This window comes from Saimiri boliviensis, chromosome 12, assembly GCF_048565385.1.
Source record: "Saimiri boliviensis isolate mSaiBol1 chromosome 12, mSaiBol1.pri, whole genome shotgun sequence".
Classification (NCBI taxonomy): domain Eukaryota; kingdom Metazoa; phylum Chordata; class Mammalia; order Primates; family Cebidae; genus Saimiri; species Saimiri boliviensis.
The window spans coordinates 22,081,716-22,108,257 of NC_133460.1; the positions used below are offsets into that span (position 1 = coordinate 22,081,716).

General features: G+C 48.6%; 1 protein-coding gene across 2 annotated transcripts; it reads right to left on the reverse strand.

The window, feature by feature from the left end:
* Positions 1-638: 638 nt before the first annotated feature.
* Positions 639-16,513, reverse strand: COX6A2 (cytochrome c oxidase subunit 6A2). 2 transcript variants are annotated; one of them, XM_074382057.1, is made up of 4 exons: positions 16,418-16,513; positions 1,194-1,355; positions 956-1,092; positions 639-764 (listed from the first exon to the last, which is right to left on the reverse strand). In XM_074382057.1, the coding sequence occupies exons 1-4, from the start codon at positions 16,488-16,490 to the stop codon at positions 681-683; spliced, it is 456 nt and encodes a 151-aa protein (XP_074238158.1). In that variant the 5' UTR covers positions 16,491-16,513; the 3' UTR covers positions 639-680. The 2 variants fall into 2 exon arrangements, with proteins under 2 accessions (XP_074238158.1, XP_003930082.1); XM_003930033.3 differs by lacking the exon at positions 16,418-16,513.
* Between the last annotated feature and the right edge of the window lie 10,029 nt (positions 16,514-26,542).

Below are 26,542 nucleotides of genomic sequence, written 5' to 3' on the forward strand. Positions count from 1 at the left end.
GAGCCAGGCTAGGAGCATGTGATTCCCCAAATAGAAGCCCCATTAAGAAAGGTCGTAGAGAATAACCAAAAGATTCCAAATCCAGTATTAGGTCCCCAGGCCACACACAGGACTGTGGAGCCTGTATCTGAAATCCAGATAGCTGGGATTCAGAGACACCAGTGGCTCAGGTGTCAGGCGAAAGTGGACTTCAGGATCTGCAGCCCTGGACTCCCAGGAGAACAGGCTGCCCAAACTTGGACAAGTCATTTAATCCCTGAGAATCTCCTGAGATTCCCCTCCTCTGGAGATTCCTCCTTTGAGATTCCTCTCCAGAGGTTCCCCTCCGCTGGAGAAGGGGAACCAAAATTTTACCCTGCTCTCAGAGTTACTGTGGGGATTCAGTGTATAGGGAAGCCCATTACAGCCTAGATCCCTAATTATTAATAGGTGTGTGTGAGAGAGAGGACTCATTATTACCAGGTGAGAGAGGGACCTGGGATCACCTACCTGTGCGTGGGGGAGGAACACCCCAGTATCAGCGACGTGGGAAAAACACCTGGAGCGCCCACCGAGCTGCGTGCATGCGTGGAACAGGAGCGCTTACCGCACTTGCCAGCGCTCCCCGCGGCCCCGCCCTCTCCACAGAGTCACGGACGTGAAGCTTCACACCTTTATTGCACCCGTGGGCGTCCGGGGCCTCAGGGGCTTTCGTAACCCGTGGGCAGAGGGTTGACGTGGGAATTGTGGAACAGAGTGTGGTTGCCGTCCCCCCAGGGGAAGCGCTGCAGAGAGAGCGGAAGAGGGAGCGCGCGTGAGAGCCCTAAATCGGGCTCCGGCCCCCCGCACTCTCCCCCTCCCGCGTCCCTGCGCACACATCCCGCACCAACCCCCGCCGCCGCGTCCCCAGTGCGCCCGTCCCTCGCCTCCCAACCGCTCGCCTGTCCCGCGCCCCCCGCGCGCCGGTCCCGGGTACCTTGGTACGGATGCGGAGGTGGGGGTAGGCAATGAACTCAGGGCGCGGGCGGTGACCTGAATGGAGATAGGCGTTGAGGGTGCAGAGGGCCACGCTCGGCAGCGCCAGCACGAAGGTCAGCAGGCGCCAGGTGCGACCTGCGGGCGGAGCGAAGTGAACGCGGCGGGCCTGGGGGGGCGGGCCCGGGAACAGGTGGGCAGGGTCGGGGAGTCCCGGCATCCGCCCGCTCCCCACTCACCTGCCCCTCCGTGGCCTTCTTTGGCAGCGCTGGCCAAGCCCCGGCTCAGGGGCCTCAGCGGCAAAGCCATGGCGGTGTGGGGAGCCGGGAACCAGTACTGTCCTGGCTCTCCTTCCTGGGGCCTGGGGTCTCCTCCCCTCTCTGGCCAATCACCTGTTGAGTCTGGAGTACAGGCGGCTATTTTTAGGGGTTTCTATATTTAAAATGGGGCCTGACTGGCTTGAGGGCGTCTCCAGACAGCTGTTGTCCTGTGCCTCTTATTTTGGCAAGGGGGCATTTAAAGTACAATGCCATTCTTTTTATATAGCTGCAGGGAAAATATTTTGTTCCCTATTCTATGCCTGGTGGCTGGCACATGGTTAGCCTTTAATTAATATTTGTAGAATGAATAAAATTGTCTTTTTGAGTCTCAGTTTTTTCAGCTGTAAAATGTGTAGTAATTCATACCTTAAAAGAATTTTTAAATCATAGAGACGGGGATCTCAATGTGTTGTCCAGGGTGGTCTGGAACTCTTGGGCTCACGTGATCCTCCCACCTCAGCCTCCCACAGTGCTGGGATTAAAGGCATGAGCCACCGCGCCCAGCCCTTAAATGATTTTTTTTTTGTTTGTTTTTTTGAGACGGAGTTTCGCTCTTGTTACCCAGGCTGGAGTGCAATGGCGCGATCTAGGCTCACCGCAACCTCCGCCTCCTGGGTTCAGGCAATTCTCCTGCCTCAGCCTCCTGAGTAGCTGGGATTACAGGCACATGCCACCATGCCCAGCTTATTTTTTCTATTTTTAGTAGAGACGGGGTTTCACCATGTTGACCAGGGTGGTCTCTATCTCTCGACCACGTGATCCACCCGCCTCAGCCTCCCAAAGTGCTGGGATTACAGGCGTGAGCCACCGCGCCCGGCTGTTCCTACTTAGGTTTTTTTGTTGTTTTTTTTTTGAGACGGAGTTTTGCTCTTGTTGCCCAGGCTGGAGTGCAATGGCGCGATCTCGGCTCACCGCAACCTCCGCCTCCTGGGTTCAGGCAATTCTCCTGCCTCAGCCTCCTGAGTAGCTGGGATTACAGGCACGCGCCACCATGCCCAGCTAATTTTTTTGTATTTTTAGTAGAGACGGGGTTTCACCATGTTGACCAGGATGGTCTTGATCTCTCGACCTCATGATCCACCCGCCTTGGCCTCCCAAAGTGCTGGGATTACAGGCTTGAGCCACCGCGCCCAGCCCCTTAAATGATTTTTATGAAGTTTATGTAAGGTAGGAATGTGTCAACCTGGATTTTGGCAGGTAATACTAGTTCAGTATATGTATTCGTCACAGTTCTTTGCAAAGAACAGAACTCACTCTCACTAGTTTTAAAAGATAGATAATTGAGAATCTTAGGTAGCTCACTATGTCTGGTATGGCCAGAGAGGCCTACAGTCTGCACAGTCAGAAACTAGTCATTCTGTTGGCCAGCTGCAGTGACACCCCCACAGCTCACACTGCTGGACCCTCAATGCCGAAAACTTCATTAATGCTGCCCTGGAAAGCCAGAGTCTTCCACCCTCATCCCCATGAAACCTGTATCCTGGGTCACTCTCTTCTGAGTCATATGATCGCACCCACTGGCAATCCCTAGGTGCCCAAGCTGCAGGAGGGGCTGGGAAACTGAGCTCTGGATTCTGTCTTAGGGAGGCAGGAATTGTAGGGAAAATCCCCAGGTCTAGGATGAATATTCAAGACTCTGAGCAGCCACAAGCCTGACAGGTGTCTACTCCAAAGTGCATTATTTCGATCTGAAAAATATGACTGCTTGGAGAAAGTGAGCCTAGACAGGGCCGGTATGAGCCCTCTATCAAAGCAGGCCACGAGAAAGCCACAAGACCAGGCAGGGATGACATGCGCCTGCTCTGCCCTCAGCACCCGGCATGGACCTTGGCATGAAGTAGGTTTCTAAAAATATGTATGTAATGAATGCTTGAATGTTGTTCCTTTGGTTAACTCTACAGCAATGCCTTTTCAGAATTACAATCCAATAGGAAGCTTCCAGCTTTTATCAAGGGTTGATGTATCTAATATGAACTTAATATACAAAAGAAAAATTATATAGACATATAATCTGAATATATAAAAGGAGGAAGGTACATTTTTAAGAAGGCCATATACCTGTTTCTCCTCAGTAATAAACTGAATACTAGGTTCCACCCAACTTTAAGCCGCTGCTGCTACTTTTTTAAAAAACTAACCTCCAGGCCGGGCGAGGTGGCTCATGCCTGTAATCCCAGCACTTTGGGAGGCCGAGGCGGGTGGATCACGAGGTCAAGAGATCGAGAACATCCTGGTCAACATGGTGAAACCCCGTCTCTACTAAAAATACAAAAAATTAGCTGGGCATGGTGGCACATGCCTGTGATCCCAGGTACTCAGGAGGCTGAGGCAGGAGAATTGCCTGAACCCAGGAGGCGGAGGTTGCAGTGAGCCGAGATCGCGCCATTGCACTCCAGCCTGGGTAACAAGAGCGAAAACTCTATCTCAAAAAACAAAACAAAACAAAACAAAACAACAAAAAAAACCTAACCTCCTTGAACAAATGTTATACACTGTTGCAAAATTATGCCCTCACAGCTGTTTTTCCCATTTGGACTTTGGTATTGTTGCAGAGAAGATGGGGCCCTATTCCAGTTAAACATACCTGGCATCTCCCTGCACACAGAGCCCCCTCCCTACGTATATAAGGTAATGGCTCCTGGAGAAAACAGAAATGAAGACGATACTTTCACTTGAAAAAGTTCTAGAGAGATGTGGTGGCTCACACTTGTAATCCCAGCACTTTGAGGGGCCCAGGCAGGAGGACTGCTTGAGATCAGGAGTTTGAGATCAGCCTGGGCAATGTAATGAGACACCATCTCTTTAAAAAAAAAATTAGCTGGGTGTGGTGGTGCATACCTGTAGTTCCAGCTACTTGAGAGGCTGAGGCAGGAGGACTCTTTGAGCCCAGGAGAAGGAGGCTGCAATGAGCTGTGATTGTACCACTGTACTCCAGCTTGGGTGACAGAGCAAGACTCTGTCTCCAGACAAAAAAAAAAAGAGGAAAGCATTCTATGCTTCTTTTCTTCCCTAAAAAGGTCCCTCAGAGTTTTGCTGGTTGTTGCCAAACAATTCCCTGGAAATTCCCATTCCTTTGTTCTCAGCTTGGGACCTCTCACAGAGTTTTCTTGCTGGGACATGGAAAATGGCCTGACGGCTGTTGTACACAGCAGCGGGGAACAAACTTCTCGAACACCGAACTGTGGAAAGAAGTGGCTTTTTATTTGGCCAGGAGCTGTGGGAGGTCTACAGCCTCGTTCACTGAGCTCCTCGAGCTGCAGCTTCTCACCCCTTTTATAGGCGTATGACGCTAAAGGGGAAACTGAGGCAGAACTATGTCATTGTCATTTGCTGGACGTCTGACTTTACAGTCTTTTGACTTCATTGATTTGCTAATTCAGCAACGGAGGGGGGCTTACAGAGACAAAAGCAACAAGCTGTTTGTTGGCAGAGGTGTTTCCAGGAGGGCTCCTGGTCTATGTTGTGGCAGTATGAACCAGCGCCAGGCTTCAGCTAGCAGAGATAGCATTCATTTGCAGCTCTTTTTTTTTTTTTTGAGACGGAGTTTCGCTCTTGTTACCCAGGCTGGAGTGCAATGGCGTGATCTCGGCTCACCGCAACCTCCGCCTCCTGGGTTCAGGCAATTCTCCTGCCTCAGCCTCCTGTGTAGCTGGGATTACAGGCATGCACCACCATGCCCAGCTAATTTTTTGTATTTTAGTAGAGACGGGGTTTCACCAAGTTGACCAGGATGGTCTCGATCTCTTGACCTCGTGATCCACCCGCCTCGGCCTCCCAAAGTGCTGGGATTACAGGCTTGAGCCACCGCGCCCGGCTGGTCTGTGCCTTTCTGGGCCCATCACAGTCCTACCTCTCTACTCTCTAGAGGGCATGCAGAACTGTCTCTTCCAGGCTGTGTACTCACCAGTTTCTGTAAGTTCTCACTCACACAGTTCATTAACCCGGCTGCTGCCAACGCTTTCAGTTTCTAGAGGTTTAATTTTTTTCTCTGCTTTAGGCAGAGGGAAGAACGAACTCGCCAGGAGCTAAATAAACCCCAGAGGGCAGCACCTCAGCCTATTTTCAGATGTATCTCGGCTGTTGGTGTAGGAGGTGGAGGCATGACTCAGGGTCAGTTTCTCCACATTTTCTAAAGCAAAGATGGATTACAACATGTGACCTACTAAGTATAAATGTTTATGGGGGCCCTAGGGACAACGTGTTTGAAATTGGAATTTTCCTGGGAAAAGGACTGTACAGTGTGATACAGGACATGGGTTAGCCAGAACAAACAGGTAGGAGTTGCAGCTCAGATGGCATCGGGGTGGGGCCCAGGGGCATAAACTCTAACTAGTTTGGAGCTTTCGCTCCTCTGCCCCTGGGAGGGGCCCGTGGATTGTAATAGTGGATGTCTACTGTTTTGTGTCATATGCCCATTTTTTTTTTCCTTGATATTGACATGCCCCCTACCCTCCTTTTTCTCAGTTCACAGTTCAAGGGGGTTGACTTCCTCCTCTAGCTGCAAGAAGGGCCACATGACCCAGGCCTAGCCAATCAGAGTATTCTATTCTCCAGGCTATAGTGATTTTTTTTTTTTTTTTTTTTTTTTTTTTTTTGAGACAGAGTCTCACTCTGTCCCCCAGGCTGGAGTGTAGTGGTATGATCTTGGCTCACTGCAACCTCTGCCTCAGCCTCCCGAGTAGCTGGGATTACAGGTGCACACCACCACACCTGGCTACTTTTTGTATTTTTAGTAGAGATGGGGTTTACTATGTTGGCCAGGCTGGTCTCAAACTTCTGATCTCAAGGGATCTGCCTGCCTCAGCCTCCCAAAGTGCTGGGATTACAGGCATAAGGCACTGCACCCAGCCATAGTGATTTTTTGTGTGTTTTGTTTTGAGACAGAGTCTGGCTCTGTCTCCCAGGCTGGAGTGCAGTGGTGTGTTCATAGCTCATTGCAGCCTCAACCTCCTGGGCTCAAGCAATCCTCCTATGTCAGCCTCCCATGTAGCTGGGATTATAGGCACACACCACTGTGCTCCGCTAATTTTTTGTTTTTTGTAGAGGTGGGTCTCACTGCTTTGCCCAGGCTGGAATGATTGTTGTAGGGAGAGGCACAAGTTCATGAGTCCCAATTTTCAGGCTTCTTTCTTGGACTATTAAGACACAATTGTACTTCATCTGGGCTTGGAACTGCTGGAGTCTCAGGCTGGGGCCTTCAATTGAAGCCAATATTGAAGCCATTTTCAGAGCAGACCTGAAAGATGAGAGATCTAGCCTTGTTAATATTACGTGAACCTCTGAGTCAACATATACCAGAATTGAGAAACAGCTAAACTCTAAGACTTTTCAGTTATGTGAAATAAAATCCTCTATTCGTAAAAGCCAGCTTGAAACTGGGTTTTAAGTCCTAATTTACTGTTAAACATTTTATGTGAAGCTACAGCACATCTCTAAACTTTTACCAGCACATTTCAGATTTCTATTCCGCTATACTGTGATCCATGTCATAGTGAAGTTTTGGGGCTTCTTTTGTAGAAATGATAGAAATGTCTTTGTTGTTTGTTTTTTTTTGAGACGGAGTTTCGCTCTTGTTACCCAGGCTGGAGTGCAATGGCGCAATGTTGGCTCACCGCAACCTCCGCCTCCTGGGTTCAAGCAATTCTCCTGCCTCAGCCTCCTGAGTAGCTGGGATTACAGGCACGCACCACCATGCCCAGCTAATTTTTTGTATTTTTAGTAGAGACGGGGTTTCACCATGTTGACCAGGATGGTCTCGATCTCTTGACCTTGTGATCCACCCGCCTCGGCCTCCCAAAGTGCTGGGATTACAGGCTTGAGCCACCGCGCCCGGCCTGAAATGTCTTTAATAAACATTCTGGAGTATGTATGGCTTTAATGAATTAAACCTAATGGGCACTTGATATGAAGGAATTTAATATTTGTTTAAATGAAGTGAGGCAAATAAATTACACATTGAGATACGGCCCAAGTTGCTAAACGTTTAAAGGCTGAGGCTTGTAATTTTATTTTCTTCCATTTCCTAATAGTGTGGTGTGACACATCACAATAAATCTCTACACTGTGACTTGATTTCTCCCAAATCTGTGTCTAATGCTGGGAACCTTGAGGTTCTGGCTGAACCCATGACACCAGCACACATGTGCTCAGTTTGCCTCATGACTGAGTCACTCGAGCCAAGACTGCAAACAGGACAGAGTTTGAAGCTGCTGCTCCTGTGGGAGGCCTTTATCTCATACCCTATGAGACCAGGACCACTAGGCCAGCTGGTCTATAAAGAGCCCCTAAAGTGGTAACCTATTAATCTCAAATATTTGTTTTCAGACAGAGTCTCACTGTGTTGCCCAGGCTAGAGTGCAGTGGTGTGATCTCAGCTCACTGCAGCCTCAGTAGTTGGGATTCTAGATGCCTGCCACCATGCTCAGCTAATTTCTGCATTTTTAGTAGAGATGGGGTTTCACCATGTTGGCCAGGCTGGTCTTGAACTCCTGACCTCAGGTGATCCACCTGCCTGAGCCTCCCAAGGTGTTGGGATTGCAGGTGTGAGCCACTGTGCCTAGCCATAATCTCAGATATTTTCTAAACCAGTATTTTGTCACCAGTAACTGCTGATTATTGAAAATATACTCAAAGGCCTTTCTGTCCTATGACTGATGCTGCTGAAAATTTGATGTGACCATCTTGGCAATTTGTGGTAATGTCATTTCTACAAATGTATGGCGGTGATGCACCAGACCCAAGTCAACAACATTGTTTTTAGTTGCTTTTCTCTGTTATTGCTATAGAAATAACCATGGAATCATTGAATGACAGGCACAGTAACCAGGAAGATATAGATTGGGTGGGGGTCACCTTTACAGTCCCCTTGGCTACCTTTCTATGTCCACGTTGTATCTTGGGAGGACAACAAAGATGAAAGAAATCCAAGTTTTAGCATAAAACACTTGAGAACTGGAAGTGGTTCCTTCACTTAAGTAATACTTACTGAGTGCCCACTGTAAGCCAGGCCCTGCACCAGGGTCTCTGCTCTTGTGGACCTCACAGACTGCTGGAGAGACACACAGGTTACCAGACAGACATGCCCTACGTTCTCAATGCCACTGGAGCAGTTACCACAGCAGGTGTGACATGAGAGGTGAGGCAGGCTCTCAGTGGAAGTGGGGCTCACATAAATGAGTAAGGCAAGTTTGGGAGACAGAAAAGGGGAAAGGTCATTTTGGGCAGTGGAAGGAAATAAATTATGGGCAAAGGCACAGAGGTACAGGAGGCCCTAGCCAGCAAAGGCACAGAGGTCAGGTAAAGTCCAATGGAGAAGCACTCGTGGCACGCTGAAGCATTTGAACCCTGTTTTGTAGGCCCTGCTGGGATTGGGGAGGGGGTGGGGGACTGGCAGGCAGGAGATGCTTTCAGGCAGGAGACTGACGTCAGATTTAGTGTTGGAGTCTGGAGTCTGGGGGAGGAATCTATAATAACTGGTAGGTTCTATGGATGATGAACCAGAATGCAGAGGCGGGAAGCAGGGGAGACTGGCTAGGAGTCTTCTGCAATAGTCCAGGCTCATGATGACAAGGACTTGCACCTGTGGGACAGCACAGGCAAGTGCCATCAAAAACTTTTCTGAGGTAGAACAAGTAGACGGTGGTGCCCAATATTACTTGGGTTGAGAGAAAGAGGCATCAAGGACTGGGATAACAAGCTTGGGAACCGAACCGGTAATGCTAGCACGGACTTTCATGCAGTTTAAATTCTCATAAGGTAACTTTTTTTTCTCACTCTAATAGCACATCATTAAGACAAACACTTTTAAAAACACTTCTTTAAAAAGCACAAGAGAGGCTGGGTGCAGTGGCTCATGCCTATAATCCCAGCACTTTGGGAGGCTGAGACAGGCGGATTGCTTGCGGTCAGGAGTTCAAGACCAGCCTGGCCAACATGGTCAAACCTCTTCTCTACTAATAATACAAAAATTAGCCGGGTGGGGTGGTGCACGCCTGTAATCCCAGCTACTTAGGAGGCTGAGGCAGGAGAATCGTTTGAACTTGGGAGGTGGGGGTTGCACTGAGCAGAGATCATGCCACTGCACTGCAGCCTGGGCGACAGAGCAAGACTCCGTCTCAAAAAAAAAAAAAAAAAAAAAAAAAAGAGAGAGAGAAATAATATTTATCACTAATATTAAGACAACACAATATTATCCTTGTCCACACCAGGAATATACCTTGTATATTATTATTACTTCGATAACATACCTTTGCCTACTACCTACCTAAATCTTTTCGTTAGTTTTTTTTAAGAGACAGGGTCTCACTCTGTCGCCCATGTTGGGGTGCAATGGTCTGATTATAGCTTACTGCAGCCTTGAACTCTCGGGCTCAAGCGATGCTTCCTCCTCACCCTCCTGAGTAGCTGGGACTACAGGCCAGCGCCACCACATCAGCTCGTTTTATTTTTATTTCATAGAAACGGGGTATCGCTGGCTGCCCAGGCTGGTCTCTTTGGGCTCAAGCGATCCTCCCACCTCGGTCTCCTAAAGTGCCCCCAGCCTCACCTGCCTAAATGCCTTAATGTTTAGGGGAAAGGAGCCAGAATAATTCAGGGGAAAAAAAAACAAAACAGCCCGAAGCACTTCTGAGGAAAATCTGCGGTACAGAAAAGTCGTCCTGAGCCGTCTGTGTGGAGGGGAGGGAGTGCATTTCGGACCCAGTCCCCTGGGAGCTACAACTCTCCCACCCAGTGCTGCAGCACGCTGATTCTTGGGTGTCCGGCCAGGTTGGACCTACGGCTGGAGGCCTTCCTACACGGGAGACACCGGTAGGGCTCCTCTCCAGTGTGGGCTCGAGGGCGGCAGAGGACCTTGGCGCTGTCGCCGAAGCCTGGCCCATCCTTGCTGAGCTGTGGGGCCGCTCTATGCTGCGAGGCCTCCCGGGCTGGCTCTGGGCAGCCGGAGGCCTGAACCGCCTCCCGCGAGTCGTCCCGCACTCGCACAGCTTCTGGGCCCCATCGCCTTCGCCTGCTGTGCGGCCAGCTGGGTGGCTGGCGGCACCCGGGTAACTTCCAGGCCTCCTGGAGGCACTGAGGTCTGGAAACCGCCACTCCCGGGGTGCAGGTGCCGGGCAGCCGCGGCCGCCCTCCGCAGGAGATTGGAGGGTGGAGAGCCGCAAGGGCGGCGGAGGTGCTGGCCCGACCCTTCCCTCCTGATGACACCGACGTGCGTGCTGGGTCCACCGAGCGCCCCATCAAGTCTCGCCGGGAGCGGGGTCGAGGGGCTTGGCGGAGGCGCGCGTTCAGAGGCAGAGGAGCTGGGATCCGGCTGCGGCCCTTCTCTCGTTTTTTTTTTTTTTTTTTTTTTTTTGACACGGTGTCTCGCTCTGTTGCCCAGGTTGGAGTGCAGAGCGAGATCTCGGTTCACTACGACCTCCGCCTCCCGGATTCAAGCGATTCTCCTGCCTCAGCCTCCCGAGTAGCTGGAACCACAGGCGTCGTCCACCACGCCCAGCTAATTTTTGTATTTTTAGTAGAGATGGGGTTTCGCTATGTTGGACAGGCTGGTCTCGAACTCCTGACCTCGTGATCAGCCCGCCTCGGCCTCCCAAAGTACCGGGTTTACAGGCGTGAGCCACTGCGCCCGGCCCCTTCGCTTGCTCTTACCCGGTGAGGTCCTGTGCCCTCGTGCCTCTAGCATGACACTTGGGCGTGAGGCCGAGCCGGTAGCGCCCCTGCCCAGCGAACGGCCCCGGAGAGACACCGCGGCTCAGAAAGCCGCCTGGCGCGCAGCTCCGGGAAGAGGACGCGGCGAGGGCCCGGCCGCCCAGGGGCCTGCCGGGAAACGTGGTCCCCGCAAGGGACCCTGGGAGCTGGAGGCGCCCCGGCCCGGCGTCCTGAACCCCCGACCCTGGACTAAGATGCCGGGGGTCCCGGGCGCCCTCGCTAGCTTCAGTCATGGGGCGCTCTGCATCCAGCCCGCCCAGCTTGTCTCTCGCTTCCCCCAAATACTGCTCCTACCTGTCCCCTGGCCCTCACCAAGACGAGGCGAAACGGCTCAGGCAGGGAAGACACCACAGTCGCCTAAGAACCGACTCCTCAAACAAAACAAAACAAAACAAAACAAAACCGACTCCTCCACTTCCAGAGCGGCCTGAGGGAGTCTAAGCCACGCACATGCGCACGTCCGGGGCCTAGCCGGGGAATGACGGCGCGACGGCGACCTCTAGGGGCGGGAGGAGGCGCGAGGAGCCGGGGCGGGGAAGAGCCATGGTGCAGGTTGAAGGGGGACATTGGGTCACTGCACTGGGATTAGGGTAGGGCGAATGAGCCACTGGGCCTCTAGCACGGAATTTAAGTACGCACCCCAAAATTTAGTAATCAGCATAAACAAGCTAGGTGTGGTGGCTCACGCCTGTAAGCCCAGCACTTTGGGAGGGCGAGGCTACAGATCACTTGAGGTCAGGAGTTCGAGACCAGCCTGGCCAAGATGGTAAAACCACGTCTCTGCTAAAAATACAAAACAGCCGGGCGTGGTGGTGTGTGCCTGCAGTCCCAGCTACTAAGGAGGCTGGGGGTGGAGGACTCCTTGAACCCAGGAGGCAGAGGTTGCAGTAAGCCGAGACTGCACCACTGCACTCCTGCCTGGGCAAAAGAGTGAGACCTTGTCTCAAAATAAATAAATAAATAAAATAAATAAAGATAAGGAACATTTTAATGAAATCGTTTAAAAATCAAAACGAATGGAGAAACATCCTGATGAACAATATCCACATTTTAAATAAAGACAGGTGCTACCTCTGCTTTTGTCACCCTGCCTCACTTACCTCACTCTAATCCTGGCCCTGGTTCCAATAAAACGTTATTTATAAAAGCAGGTGGCTGGCATGGGTCGTAGTTTCTGATTTTTAAACGTTGTATTCAAATGTTATTTATCTTGATTGTTGAATATTTTGATGCTCTCTGAAATTCTGCACAAGGGACTAGTGCCTCACTCATCTTACCCAGTCCTGCCTCTGCTGAATTCCCTTAGCAAAAACTACAAAAGGCAAAACAAAGAAACACATTGGCAATCACATCTCTGCTCTGGCACCAGGAAGGGGACCACAAAATGGAGAAGACCCTGATTATGGTCTGAGTTCTGCCACCAGCTGCGGAGAGACTTTGGGCTATGCACACACACCCCAGCCTCAGTTGGCCAAGGGGTGTCCTAGAATGGGGTCTGTGACTGGGTCAGGTTAAAGGAGAGTTTAGGGAGCAGGGCTGGGCTTCTAAATGGGTACTAAGTGGCTGAGTGCAGCGGCTCACACTTGTAATCCCAGAACTTTGGGAGGCCAAGGTAGGAGGACTGCTTGAAGTGAGGAGTTCGAGACCAGCTTGGTCAACATGGCAAGGCCTTGTCTCTGAAAATAATAAAGAGATGCCTGATCCTTGTGCATCCTCAGGAGGTGGCGTAACTAAGAGGCCATCAGGAGGTATTTCTGAACAAGAACAAGAGGACAGTAGAACCTAGTGGGTCCAACAGGTTCAGGCTTTCCTTGGTCTTCAACTAGTCACTCATGTCCACCAATGAATCAGCAACCCAAGAGAACTAGACAAGAAGAGTGTCTGGGAATTATGATGTAATGTGTGGACAAGGTGACAAAGGGGCTGATGGTGGAGTAAGGAATTGTCCCCAAAACCCCAGATGTTAGATCTAGATGATGTGACAGTTTCTGTAACTATGTAAAGTAGTTGGGCTTGAATTTCAGGGTCACGTGGTGGACAGAAGAGGTTCCATAATGGTCCTCTTCCCCATTTGGCAGAACCTCATCTGGACACCACTCCTCACACACCTCTCGTAAGGACTTGAGGGCACTTGTTCTTCATGCTTAGTGAAGTTTCACTATTCTGAAATTTTCAGTTTCACCAAGCTTCTGACCCAGGCCTCTGAGCAATGGTTCAGAGGAGGCTGAGGCAGGAAGATCGCCTGGGCTCAGGAGTTCCAGACCAGCCTAGGCAACATAGTGAGACCCCATCTGTACAAAAAAAAAAAAAAAAAAAAAAAAAAAAAAATTTTAATTAGTTGGGCATGGTGGTGCATGCCTGCAGTCCCAGCTACTTGGGAGGTTGAAGTGGGAGGATCACTTGAGCCCAGGAGGTGGAGGCTGCTTTGAGCCGTGGTTGTGGTACTGCACTCCAGCCTGGGTGACAGAGCATACCCTATCTCAAAACTAAACACAACAACCTAGAAAATACCTCCAATTGGTTTGAACAATAAGACAATTTGTTGGTTCACATAACTGGGAGGCAGGGTGGTTTCAGAGTTAATTAATTCGGTGGCTCCACAATGTTATCAAGACCCAGGTTTTGGTTGAGCATGGTGGCTCATGCCTGTAATCTTAGCACTTTGGGAGGCCAAGACGGGTGGATCACCTGAGGTCTGGAGTTCGAGATCGGCCTGGCCAGCATTTTGAAACCCCCGTCTCCATTAAAACTACAAAAATTAGCTGGGCATGGTGGCATGCTCCTAAAATCCCAGCTACTCAGGAGGCTGAGGCAGAATCGCTTGAACCTGAGGGGCAGAGGTTGCAGCGAACCGAGATTGCGCCACTTCTCTCCAGCCTGGGTGAAAGAGCAAAATTCGGTCTAAAAAAAAAAAAAATTATATCCATCTTTACGCTCTGCTTTCATCAGTGTATTAGAATATCTTCTGTCTTGTCCCCTTGTGGTCACAGACAGCTACAACAACTCCAATCACCACATCCTCTTAAAACAATGCCCAAGGATTGGCAGAAAGGTCTCTCCTTAGTGTCCTCTCTCAAGAACAAGGAAGACTTTCCCATAGTCTCCACTATTCCTCTCACATATCATTGGCCAGAACAGCATCACATGTTGGTCTTAAACCAATCCCTGGAAAGGGGAATGGAATTACCCTGGGTGACTTAGGTATTCACTTTGGTTACATGATTTATGTGAATATAGGCCACAAGGCTAGCCCATGGCTTCCCACTGTACATTGCTGCACCAAATCTGAACCTGTTTGCTCACTTTAGTTCCAAGAAAGCAGATCCTGTGGTGTCAACAAATTCATCAAGAAGCAACGATATTTTATCAACCAGGATTATTCTTGGAGAAGCAGATTTGTTCCATAATCATAAAACTTTTTTCATCCCAAAGTCATAAGATTTTTAGGCTGGAAGGAATCTCAGAATTCTGGGAAGTTTAAAAAATTGTTTTAAATGAGGACTCCAACCTTCCTCCAACCTTCCTGGGCTCCAAGGGTGAGTCTAAGTCAAGATTTCTATCACTAGTTCAAAGTATATTACATGCAGCCAGGTGTGGTGGCTCACACCTGTAATCCCAACTTTGGGAAGCTGAGGCAGGTGGATTGCTTGAGGTCAGGAGTTTGAAATGAATCTGGCTCACGTGGCAAAACCCCATCTCTACTAAAAATACAAAAATTAGCTGGGCATGGTGGTGCCTGTGTGTAATCCCAGCTACTGAGGCAGGAGGATCGCTTGAACCCAGAAGGTGGAGGTTGCAGTGAGCCGAGATCAGGCCACTGCACTCCAGCCTGGGTGACAGAGAGAGACCCTGTCTCAAAAACAAACAAAGACAGACCCTGTCTCAAAACAAACAAACAACAAAACAAAAACAAAAAACCCCAAAGTATATTATACTCATACTCTCTGGGTTTGATTCCTGGTTCTGCCAGTTAATAGCTGTGGGAATTTGGGCAGTCTCGTAAATCTAATCTTCATACCTCAATTATTTATCTGTAACATGGCAATAATAACAGCACCCACCTCATAAGGTTGCTGGGAAGATTCAAGGAGATAGGCCATAGCTTAGCACTATGTCTGGCACATGGTTAAGTGTTGAGTGAATGTCAGTCAGTTGGTAGCTGTGGCAGTCATCTGCTGAGATAGTTCCCAGTGATCCTACTGGTGTTCACACCCTTGTTAGTCCCATCCCACAGTGCATGAGGGTTGGTCTATGTGGCCTGTAGAATACTATAGAAGGAGTTACTTCTAATTTCTTTTTTGAGACAGAGTCTTGCTCTATCACTCAGCTCACTGCAACCTCCGCCTGCTGGGTTCAAGCGATTCTCATGCCTCAGTCTCCTGAGTAGCTGGGATTACACACATGGCCACCAAGCCTGGCTAATTTTGTACTTTTAGTAGAGATGGGGTTTCATCGTGTTAGCCAGGCTGGTCTTGAACTCCTGACCTTAGGTGATCCACCCACCTCGGCCTCCGAAAGTGCTGGGACTACAGGTGTGAGCAACCGTACCTGGCTGGAATTACTTATAATTTCTAAGATTAGGTTATAAAAGTCATGACAGTGAAAATATCCCAACTTATTCTGAGGCCAGTATTACCCTACTGTCAAAATCAGACAAAGTCATCATAAGAAAATTATATATATGTATAGTTTTCTGAATATATATATATATATACATTCAGAAATATATATAAAGGATAACCAGGTGGGATTTATCCCAGGAATGCATGATTAGTTTAACCTATGAAAATCAATTAATATACTACATCAATAAAACAAAGGGAAAACATTACATTATGATTTCAATCACTGTAAAAAAAGCATTTGACAAAATTCAGCACCCTTCATCCTAAAAATACTCAACAAACTAGGAATAGAAGGAAACTCAATTAACGTGATAAAGGGCATCTATGAAAAACTCACTGCCAACATCATACTCAATGGTGAGAGAATAAAAGCTTTTCCTCTAAGATCAGGAACAAGAAAGGAATGCCCACTTTTGCCACATCTATTCAACCTTGTACTGGACGTTCTCACCAGTTCTTGCCTGGAAGCTCTTGCCATGAGGCAAGTAAAAGAAATAAAAAGCAGAGAAATCAGAAAGGAAGAAGTAAAATATCTCCATTTACAGATGAGATGATTTTATAGAAAATCCTAAAGAATCTATGAAAAAAACCTTGTTAGAGCTAATAAATTCTGCAAAGTTGCAGCAAACAAAATTAATACATGGAAATCAGTTGTGTTTTTATACTCAATATATTCTATATTCTGGTGTAGTCTATTTTCTACTGCTATAACCATGCCACAGATTGGGTAATTTATAAAGGAAGGAGACAGAGTGAAACTCAGTCTCAAAACAAAAACAAAAACAAACAGAAAAAGAGGCGTAATTGACTCACATGACTTGGGAGGCCTCAGGAAACTTACAAATCCTGGCAGAAGGTGAAGGGGAAGCAAGGCATATCTTAACATGGTGGCAGAAGAGAAAGAGAGAGCAAAGAGGTAGAGCCACATACTTATCTAACAACCAGATCTCCTGAGAATTCTATCACGAGAATAGCAAGGGGGAAGTCCACCCCCATGACTCAGTCACTTCCCACCACGCCACTCCCCCAACATACGGGAATTACAATTTGAGACACGGTTTGGGTGTGGACACAGAGCCAAACCATATCAGGCATGCAATCATGTGAGACATGAGACTGAGGAAAAAATTGTGCTGAATTTATCCTTGTATCAAGAGCCCACCCCTGTGATAACTAACTCATTTCCATGATAATGGCATTAATCCATTCATGAGGACAGAACTTTCATGACCTAATCACCTCTTAAAGGCCTCTTCTCTTAATATTGTTACAATGGCAATTAAATTTCAACATGAGTTTCAGAGGGGACGTTCAAACTATAGCACTCTCAATAAAAACTATACAGTAGGTCAGGAGCGGTGGCTCATTCCTATAGTCCCAGCACTTTGGGAGGCCAAGGGGGGCAGTTCACTTGAGACCAAAAGTTCAAGACCAGCCTGGCCAACATGGCAAAACCCTGTCTCTATTAAAAATACAAAAATTAGCCAGGCATGGTGGCACACGCCTGTCCAGCTACTCGTGAGGCCGAGGCAGGAGAATCACTTGAACCCAAGAAGCAGAGGTTGCACTGAGCCAAGATCATGCCACTGTACACCAGTCTGGTGCCAGAGAGAGACTCCATCTCAAAAAAAAAAAAAAAGTAAACTCAAATTGGATCATAGACCTAAATGTTAGAACTCTTAGAATGTTTATAACTTTAAATTAAGCAATGCTTTCTTAGATATGACACCAAAAGCACAAACAACAACAACAAAAATACAGAAACTGAGCACTATCTAAATTAAAACCTCTTGTGCTCCATAGGACATTCTTCTTCTTCTTTTTTTTTTTTTTTTTTTTTTTTCTTTCCAAACACCAAGACTTCAAGGAGATTCGTAGGACATTATTAGAAAAGGAAACGATAATCCACAGAGCAGGTGAAAATCTTTGCTAATCGTATATCTGGTAGGGAATTTGTAACTAGAACACATAAAGAACTACTGCAACTCAATGATAAAAAATAACAATAATAATCCAATTTAAAAATGGAATAAGACTGGGTGCAGTGGCTTATGCCTGTAATTCCAGCACTTTGGGAGGCTGGGGCAGGCGAATCACCTGAGGTCAGAAGTTTGAGGCCAACATGGTGAAACACTGTCTCTACTAAAAATACAAAAATTAGCCATGTGTGGTGGCATGCACCTGTAATCCCAGCTACTCGGGAGGCTAAGACATGAGAATCACTTGAACCCAAGAGGCAGAGTTTGCAGTGAGCCAAGATCGTGCCACCGCACTCCAGCATGGGCAACGGAGCAAGACTCAGTCTCAACAAAAAAGAGAAAGAAAGAAAATAAATAAATAAATAAATAAGTTGTATTTGGTGGTATGTGCCTCTAGTCCCAGCTACTTGGAAGGCTGAGGCATGAGAGTTGCTTGAACCCAGGACACGGAGGCTGCAGTAAGCCAAGATTATACCACTGCACTTCTAGATGACAGGGGAGACTGTCTCAAGAAAAAGAAAAAAGAGAAAATGGGCAACTGACGTGAATAGACATTTCAAAGAAGTTATACAAATGGCCCATAATTACATGAAAAGATCCTCAACATCATTTGTTCCCAGAGAAACGCAAATCAAAACTACAAGATGACACATCGTACCTATTAGGAGGGTGATAATAAAAAAGGCAGGTAATTAGGTCGAGCACAGTGGCTCACCCATGTAAACCCAGCACTTGGGGAGGCCAAGGTGGATGGATCACCTGAGGTCAGGAGTTCAAGACTAGCCTGGCCAACATGGTGAAACCCAGTCTACTGAACACACAAAAAATTAGCTGGACATGGTGGCAGACACCTGTAGTCCCAGCTACTCAGGTGCTGAGGCAGGAGACTTGCTTGAACCTGGCAGGCAGAGGCTGCAGTGAGCTGAGCTCATGCCACTGCACTCCAGCCTGGGCAACAGATGGAGACTCCATCTCAAATAATAATAATAACAATCATAAAAATATTTTAAAAATAATATTTACAGGTTGTGGCTTACACCTGTAATCACAGCACTTTGGGAGGGTAAGGCTGGGTGGAATCATCTGAGGTCAGGAGTTCGAGACCAGCCTGATCAACTTGGTGAAACCCTGTCTCTACTAGAAATCCAAAAATTAGCTGGGCTTGGTGGCAGGGGCCTGTAATCCCAGCTACTCTGGAGGCTGAGGCAGGAGAATCATTTGAACCCGGGAGGTGGGGGTGGAGGTTGCAGTGAGCTGAGATGACACCACTGCACTCAACCTGAGTGACAGAGTGAGACTCCGACTCAAAAAAAAAAAAAAAAAAAAAAAAGTAAAAGCTGAAAGACAGGTAATTAACGAGTTTTTGTGAGGATGTGGAGAGATTGGAACCCTCACAACGTGGCTGGTTGGAATGTAAAATCATACATTAACTTTGGAAAATAGTCTGGCAGTTCCTCAGATGTTGAAACATAGTTATATGATCCAGCAATGTTACTTCTAGATATGCAACCAAGAGAAATAAAAGCATATTCCACAAAAAATGTATGCATGAATATTCATAGCAGTATTATTCATAGTAGCCTCTAAGTGGACACAACCCGAATGTCTATCAAACTGATGACTGAAGAAATAAAAGTGGCATATTCATGTCTTTGTTTTGTGCTGCATCATAGAATGCCTAAGTCTGGGTAATTTATACAGAATTTCTTTCTTTCAGGTCTGGGGGCTGGGAAGTCCAAGGTCAAGGGGCCTGCATCTGGTGAGAGCCTTCTTTCTGCCTCATCTCATAGCAGAAAGCAGAAGGGCAACACAGAGCAAGAGATGGGGTGGGGTGGGGGCAGAACCCATCCATTTATCAACTGTCCACTCCCTTGATAACTAACTTACTCACGCAATAATGCCATTAATCTTTCATGAGGGAAGAGCCCACATGAACTAATCATATGTGTGTGTATATATATATATGAGACTGAGTCTTGCTCTGTCACCCAGGCTGGAGTGCAGTAGCAGGATCTCGGCTCACTGCAACCTCTGCATCCTGGGTTCAAGCAATTCTCCCGCCTCAGCCTCCTGAGTAGCTAGGATTACAGGCACACGCCACCATGCCCAGCTAATTTTTGTATTTTTAACAGAGACGGAGTTTCACCATCTTGGCCAGGCTGGTCTCAAACTCCTGACCTTGTGATCCACCCACCTCATCCTCCCTAAGTGCTGGGATTACAGGCCTGAGCCACTGCACCCGGCAACCTAATCACTTCTTTAAGGTCTCACCTCTCAACGGCTGCATTGGGGGTTAAGTATCCAATCCATGAACTTTAGGGCACATGTTTAAGCCACAGCAATCCATAAAGTGAAACTGTATTATTCTTTTATTTTTAATATATATATATTTATATATTTTAAGACGGGGTTTCACCATGTTGGTCAGGCTGGTCTTGAACTCCTGACCTCAGGTGATCGGCTCACCTTGGCCTCCAAAGTGCCTGGATTACAGGCGTGAGCCACCACACCCAGCCGAAACTGTATTATTCTTTTTTTTCTTTTTTTTTTTTTTTGAGACGGAGTTTTCGCTCTTGTTACCCAGGCTGGAGTGCAATGGTGCGATCTCGGGTCACCACAACCTCTGCCTCCCGGGTTCAAGCAATTCTCCTGCTTCAGCCTCCTGAGTAGCTGGGACTACAGGCACGCGCCAACATGCCCAGCTAATTTTTTGTATTTTTAGTAGAGACGGGGTTTCACCATGTTGACCAGGATGGTCTCGATCTCTTGACCTCGTGATCCACCCGCCTCAGCCTCCCAAAGTGCTGGGATTACAGGCTTGAGCCACCGCGCCCGGCCTATTCTTAATAAAAATAAATAAAATGCCATAGTGCAAATGAACCTTGATAACATTATGCTATGTGAAAGAAGCCAGACAGAAAAGATTGCGCATTGTCTTACTCCATTTATATGATGTGTACAGAATAGGTCATGTGTAGAGATAAGACGTAGATTAGTGGTTGCCTAAGGTTGGGGATGGGGGTGATATGGACTGAATGTTTGTATCCCCCACAAATTTATCCATTGAAGTTTAACCCCCAATGTGACTGCATTTGAAGACAGGGCCTGGCCAGGTGCTGTGGCTCACGCCTGTAATCCCAGCTCTTTGGGAGGCCAAGGCGGGTGGATCACCTGTCTTGAGTTCAAGACGAGCCTGGCTAACATTGTGAAATCCCATCTCTACCAAAAATTCCAAAAAGTTAGCCAGGTGTGGTTGTGGATGTCTATAATCCCAGCTTCTTTGGCGGCTGAGACAGGAGAATCGCTTGAACCCGGGAGGCGGAGGTTGCAGTGAGCCAAGATTGTGCCATTGCACTGCAGCCTGGGCAACAAGAGCGAAACTCCGTCTCAAAAAAAAAAAAAGAAAAAAAAGAATAATACAGAGTCTCGCTCTGTTGCCCAGGCTGGGGTGCAGTGGCACAATCCTAGCTCACTGAAGTCTCAAACTCCTGGGCTCAAGCGATCCTCCTGCCTTAGCCTTCTGACTAACTAGGACTACAGGTAAACGTCACCACACCTGGCTGGTTTTAATTTTTTTAATTTTCTGTAGAGATGGGGTTTTGCTATGTTGCCCCGGCTAGTCTTGCACTCCTGGGCTCAAACCATCCTCACACCTCAGCCTCTCAAAGTGCTGGCATTATATGTGTGAGCCATCACCTTTTTTTTTTTTTTTTTTTTTTTTTTTCATTTCTAATTTACTATATTTTCAGTAAGCCATTGGCTTAGAAACCAGATTCACTAATCCCTTCATTTACCTTTCATGATACAAAATCTTTTTTTTTTTTTAGAGATGGGATTTCACCATGTTGATAAGGCTGGTTTCAAATTCTTGACCTTGTGATCTGCCCACCTCAGCCTCCCAAAGTGCTGGGATTATAGGTTTAAGCCACTGTGCCCGGCCTCATGATACAAAATTTTTTAACCAAGTGAAGCCTTTTTTGAGAATTGAGGGCATGAGCTTTGGTGCGTGGACTTGGGAGATCTCTGCTTCTTCAACTCCTAGGGGAATCCCTTTACTTCATTCACTCCTGGAGCTCAGCTGGGTTCTGAATGGGGGAGGTTGGCCAGCCTGGGAGAGGGAGGCCCATTTCCAGGAATCGGAGAGATCCTGTTCCCTGGCACCAGAGACCCTTTCCTAGGAATCAGAGAGACCCATTCTCAGGCAGCAGAGAGACCCATTCCCAGGCAGCAGAGAGACCCATTCCTAGGCAGCAGAGAGACCCATTCCCAGGCAGCAGAGACCTATCTCAGAGGTCCTCGCACCTCTGATAACAAATCAGCCAGGAGGTAAGGTGGAGAGAGGAGTGTCCTACCAGGTCCCAGGAGGCTGTTTAGTTCCTGGACTTCTTGCTAAGGACTACCTGTCCCACCCTTCATGGGTAGCTGAGGTCAGGGAACCTGTGGGGACAAGACTGGTTTTCTTTTAAATGCTAATCTGCTGACTAACCATTAGTCTGGGAATACCTCCAAAATGTCAAGCTGACCTATTTTTTTGAGACAGAGTCACTCTTTTACCCAGGCTGGAGTGCAGCAGCACGATCTGGGCTCACTGAAATCTCTGCCTCCTGGGTTTAAGCGATTCTCCTGTCTCAGCCTCCCCAGTAGCTGGGTTTACAGGTGTGTGACACAACGCCTGGCTAAATTTTTATATTTTTGGTAGGGACGGGGTTTCACCCTGTTGGCCAGGCTGGTCTCAAACTCCTGACCTCAGGTGATCTACGCAGCTCAGCCTCCCAAAGTGCTGGGATTCCAGGCATGAGCCACCACGCCCGGCCCTGACGTGTTACCCTTTATGTAGAAGCATCTCTTCACTGTAAGTTTTTGCTATAACCACCTTTGTACTCTTCCAGAAAGCAGACGCTGTGATGCCCCCAACCACCTGGACATTCCTTTCAGAACATGCATACTTTTTTCCCACGACACAAGCCCTGGGTCTGGTACCCTGCAGTGCCCAGACCTCCGTTTCACAGGTAGACCATGGGGTCACTTTACGTATGACTTTCTCAGCACTGAATCCCTGACCTCCTTTTTGCAGGTCTTGATCTGCCAGCCATCCCCTTCCCCATCACCATCCTGTTCCCAAACCCCTGGTCTCTGCCCCTGGCTACGGATTCACCTACACCCACGCCTGAGTAGCCCTGGGGCCTTCAGCCCTGCAGCTGCTGGGGTAGAGGGTGGGCAGGTCTGCCCTGAGCCAGCCTCTCCTCCTTCCTCCACTCCTTTGGGAAAGGACCCAGATCCCAGGGAAGAGAAGCTGCCAATCACCTAGGTAACGCGGACACCTTTCTCATGGCTCTCTATACCTGCCCCATGTGGGATGCTGGGACTTAGCACGGACAGCGCAAACAGTCTCCGTCCTCCTGGAGAATGCCTATGGGGTTATCCAGGGAAGACAGGGAGGGAGGGAATCTGGCCTGGTTTGGGGGACACTGCTCCAGCATCCCAAGTACCCCTCCAAAACCGCCTGCGTCATCACATCTGAGCTTCCAGGTGGGTGGGCTCCTGTGGCCACACCCACCCCACAGCATCAGTGTCTGTGTCCCACCAGGCTCAGGGCCGGGAACCTGGGACCTGGGACCCAGGACCAGGTGAGCCGACATAAGTATGATTGCACTAGTCAGTCTCATGCCCAGAGCTAAGCAGGAGCAGGGCCAGCCCAGAAGAGACGATGTTACCAACTCCTATCCCCTCCTGTCTAGTGTTTAGAGTACCCCCACACTGGCCTGCTTCCTACAGTCACTCTGGGAGGAATGTCTGCCAGGGACCCTGACCTCTGATCCAAGCATGTGAGGGTCTGCCTGGCCTAGCTGGGCCTGTGCACCCCATCATTACCTCCCTTCAGATAGGGCAAGGAGTTTCGAATTAGGGAGTGATGTCATAGTGGGGAGTGGAGGTGCGGTGGCAGAGACAGGGAGGCTCAGGAAGGAAGCCAGGTCTGTCATAGAGTTGTGGGGGAGGGGAAGGAAAATGGCAGGGTAGAGAACAGGAAGGGGTGAAGGAAAGGGGAAAAGTGCATGGAAGAGTACTTCTTGCCCACAGTGGGGTGGGATGGAGACTACAACCTCAAGTGCTTTTCTGCAGGGGACAGGCAAGTAACACATATAAAACATGCCGAGTCAGGGATGCAACAGGGAGTGTCCCTGTTTCTATGTCCCGGACAGCCACTACTTGACAAATTGCTGCCAGAGATCCAATGTTGCAGCATCTTCTGACATAAATAATAAAGCAGGCGGGGTGTGGTGACTCATGCCTGTAATTCTACCACTTAGGGAAGCTGAGTCTGGTGGGGGAGGAAAGGGCCGGGGCAGGGGACCATTTGAGCCCCCGAGTTCAAGACCAGCCTGCAACCCAGTGAGACCTTGTCTCAAGTTTAAAAAAAAAAAAAGCAAACAACAAACCAAACCCCAGAAATTGACTGTGATGTGCAATCTCCTTATTTAAATGTTGGCTCTTTAACAAAATTTAAAAGGCGGCTGGGAGCAGTGGCTCACCCCTGTAATCCCAGCACTTTGGGAGGCTGAGGCGGGCAGATCATGAGGTCAGGAGTTCAGTCCAGCCTGACTAACACGGTGAAACCCTGTCTCTACTAAAAATACAAAAATTAGTAGGGTGTGGTGGTATTTGTCTATAATCCCAGCTGCTCAGGAGGCTAAGGCAGAATCGCTTGACCCCGGGAGGTAGGGGTTGTGGTGAGCTGAGATCAAGCCACTGCACTCCAGCCTAGGCAACAAGAACGAGAATCCGTCAAAAATTTAAAAATAAATAAAAATAAAAACGCCAGGTGAGGTGGCTCATGCCTGTAATCCCAGCACTTTGGGAGGCCATGACCAGAGAACACTTGAACTCAGGAATATAAGACCAACCTGGGCAATACAATGAGACATTTTCTCTACAAAACATTTTTTAAAAATAAAAAAATTAGCCAGGTGTGGTGATGTATGCCTCTAGGCTCAGCTCCTTGGGAGCTAAGATGGGAGGATCACTTTAGCCCAGAAGGTTGAGGCTGCAGAGCCAGGCCTGCACCACTGCACTCCAGCAAGGCTGACAGAGTGAGGCTCTGTCTCAAAAATAAATAAAAATAAACAGGCATGGTAGCTCACACCTGTAATTGCAGCACTTTGGGAGGCTAAGGCAGGAGGACCACTTGAGCCTAGAAGTTTGAGACCAGCCTGGACAACACAATGAAACCTCAAGAGTAAAGATGTTGGCTTGTTTGAAAACACACACACATGTGAGAGCCAAAACTGTTTCTCTCCTCCGGCCTGGGGGGCTAGGTCACAAGCTTGGACAGTGAGGCTGCTTCTAAACCCAGCACAGGGCACAGTGGATGCAGGGCACGGGATAAACTCCTGTGGGATTAAGCCCGTCCCTCTGCTTCTGGTCAGAACATGTTTTATGCAATTGGAGAGGAGAGGGGTCCCAGGAATACCTGCCCTAATGTGAGAAATTAGCTTACAGGTCTCTGAAAGGGATTCTGTAAAACAGTCCTCCCTCCCATCCCCACCTCTACCCATACCTAACACTTCACATCCCTTCCCCTTTAGTAGCTCCTACTCTAGTGGATAGTGTCCTGGACACAGAAGGCCTGATAAAAGAAGGCAAAGTTTTGGGGCAGCAGACTTGATCCCTGGACTGACGGTAGGACTGTCCCACACGGGTGGGCATTAGGCCCCGGAAACAGACAACTCCCTCCGCTACCTGGGAAGGGAAGGACCTCAGAGCTTGGCCTCTTCTCTGAGCAGTTAGGTAGGTGCTTGGGAAGCCTCCCCCTGGCTCCCACCTACAGGCATTTTTACCAGTAGACATACGTTTGGGCAATACCCACGCAAAAGGGCCACATTCAGTTCCCAATGTCCAGGCCCAAGCGACTCTTCACCCCTCTTCCCTCTATTGACAGAGGAGCAGAAAAGGAGCCCGGGGAACTTGGGAGGGAAGGGGAAAGGGCAGACGACAAACCCTGGGCCTCTTACCCTGCCCAGGGATGCAACGAAGCCACCCCTGAACTCAATATACAAGTCTTTTCCCAGGCCCCCACCACACAGCATCACCCATAATGATCGTCCTCACGTGTTGAGAGGTCTTTCTGAGGGTTCACACAACCCAGGGCTCATGCAATGGTCCCAAGTTCAAATTCTCCGACTCCTCTGCTAGAACACAGGCTCCCTCATGGTTCCCTCTGGAGATTAGGAATGTCCCGCCCATCCCCTGCCATGGCACTCCTCACAGGGGCTTGCCTGATTTCTGGTCCCATTCCTCTGGGAAGAGGTAGCTGTTGCTCTAGGTGTGATTAATCCCATCACTCCCTAGGCCTGTGAAGGATAGGGTCAGCCACTGCCCTGCCAGAGGTATCCCTACATCTGCAGGTGGCTGGGTGCGTGCCGCACAGCTCCTGCCATCCCCAAACTCTTCCTTCAGCTGGCTGACGTTCTGATTTTGTAGCTTCGAAGAACAAACATAAGCCCTCCTTAGCTAGTTGGGCTCTTTGAAGGCAGTGATCACAACTCCAGTGTTCTGATTCTTCCAGACTGCGGCTCCTTTTTAAAAAAAAAAAAAATTAAATTTTATTATTTCCTTGAGACAGAATCTCTTTCTGTCGCCCAGGCTGGAGTGCAGTGGCACGATATTCGCTCACTGCAGCCTCTACCTCCTGAGGTTCAAGTGAGTCTCCTGCCTCAGCCTCCCGACTAGCCGGGATTACAGGCGCAAGCCAACAAGCCTTTTTTTTTTTTTTTGGTATTTTTAGTAGATATGGGGTTTCATTATGTTGACCAAGCTGGTCTTGAACTGCTGGCGCCTCCAGTGATCTGCCAGCCTTTTCTCCCAAAGTGCTGGGAAAACAGGCATGAGCGACCATGCCCAGCCCACACAGGGGTTCCTTGACTCAGCAGAGAGTTGGGCAAAAAGATGTAGAGCCCGCAAC

Coding starts and splice junctions, on each gene's coding strand:
- COX6A2 (XM_074382057.1), bottom strand. CDS start 16,490: ATGTTAAGATATGCCTTGCTTCCCCTTCACCTTCTGCCAGGATTTGTA. Junction 1,356..16,417: donor CCTGAGGCCTCCCAAGTCAT/GTGAGTCAATTA, acceptor CCTGTACTCCAG/ACTCAACAGGTGATTGGCCA. Junction 765..955: donor ACCTCCGCATCCGTACCAAG/GTACCCGGGACC, acceptor CTCTCTCTGCAG/CGCTTCCCCTGGGGGGACGG.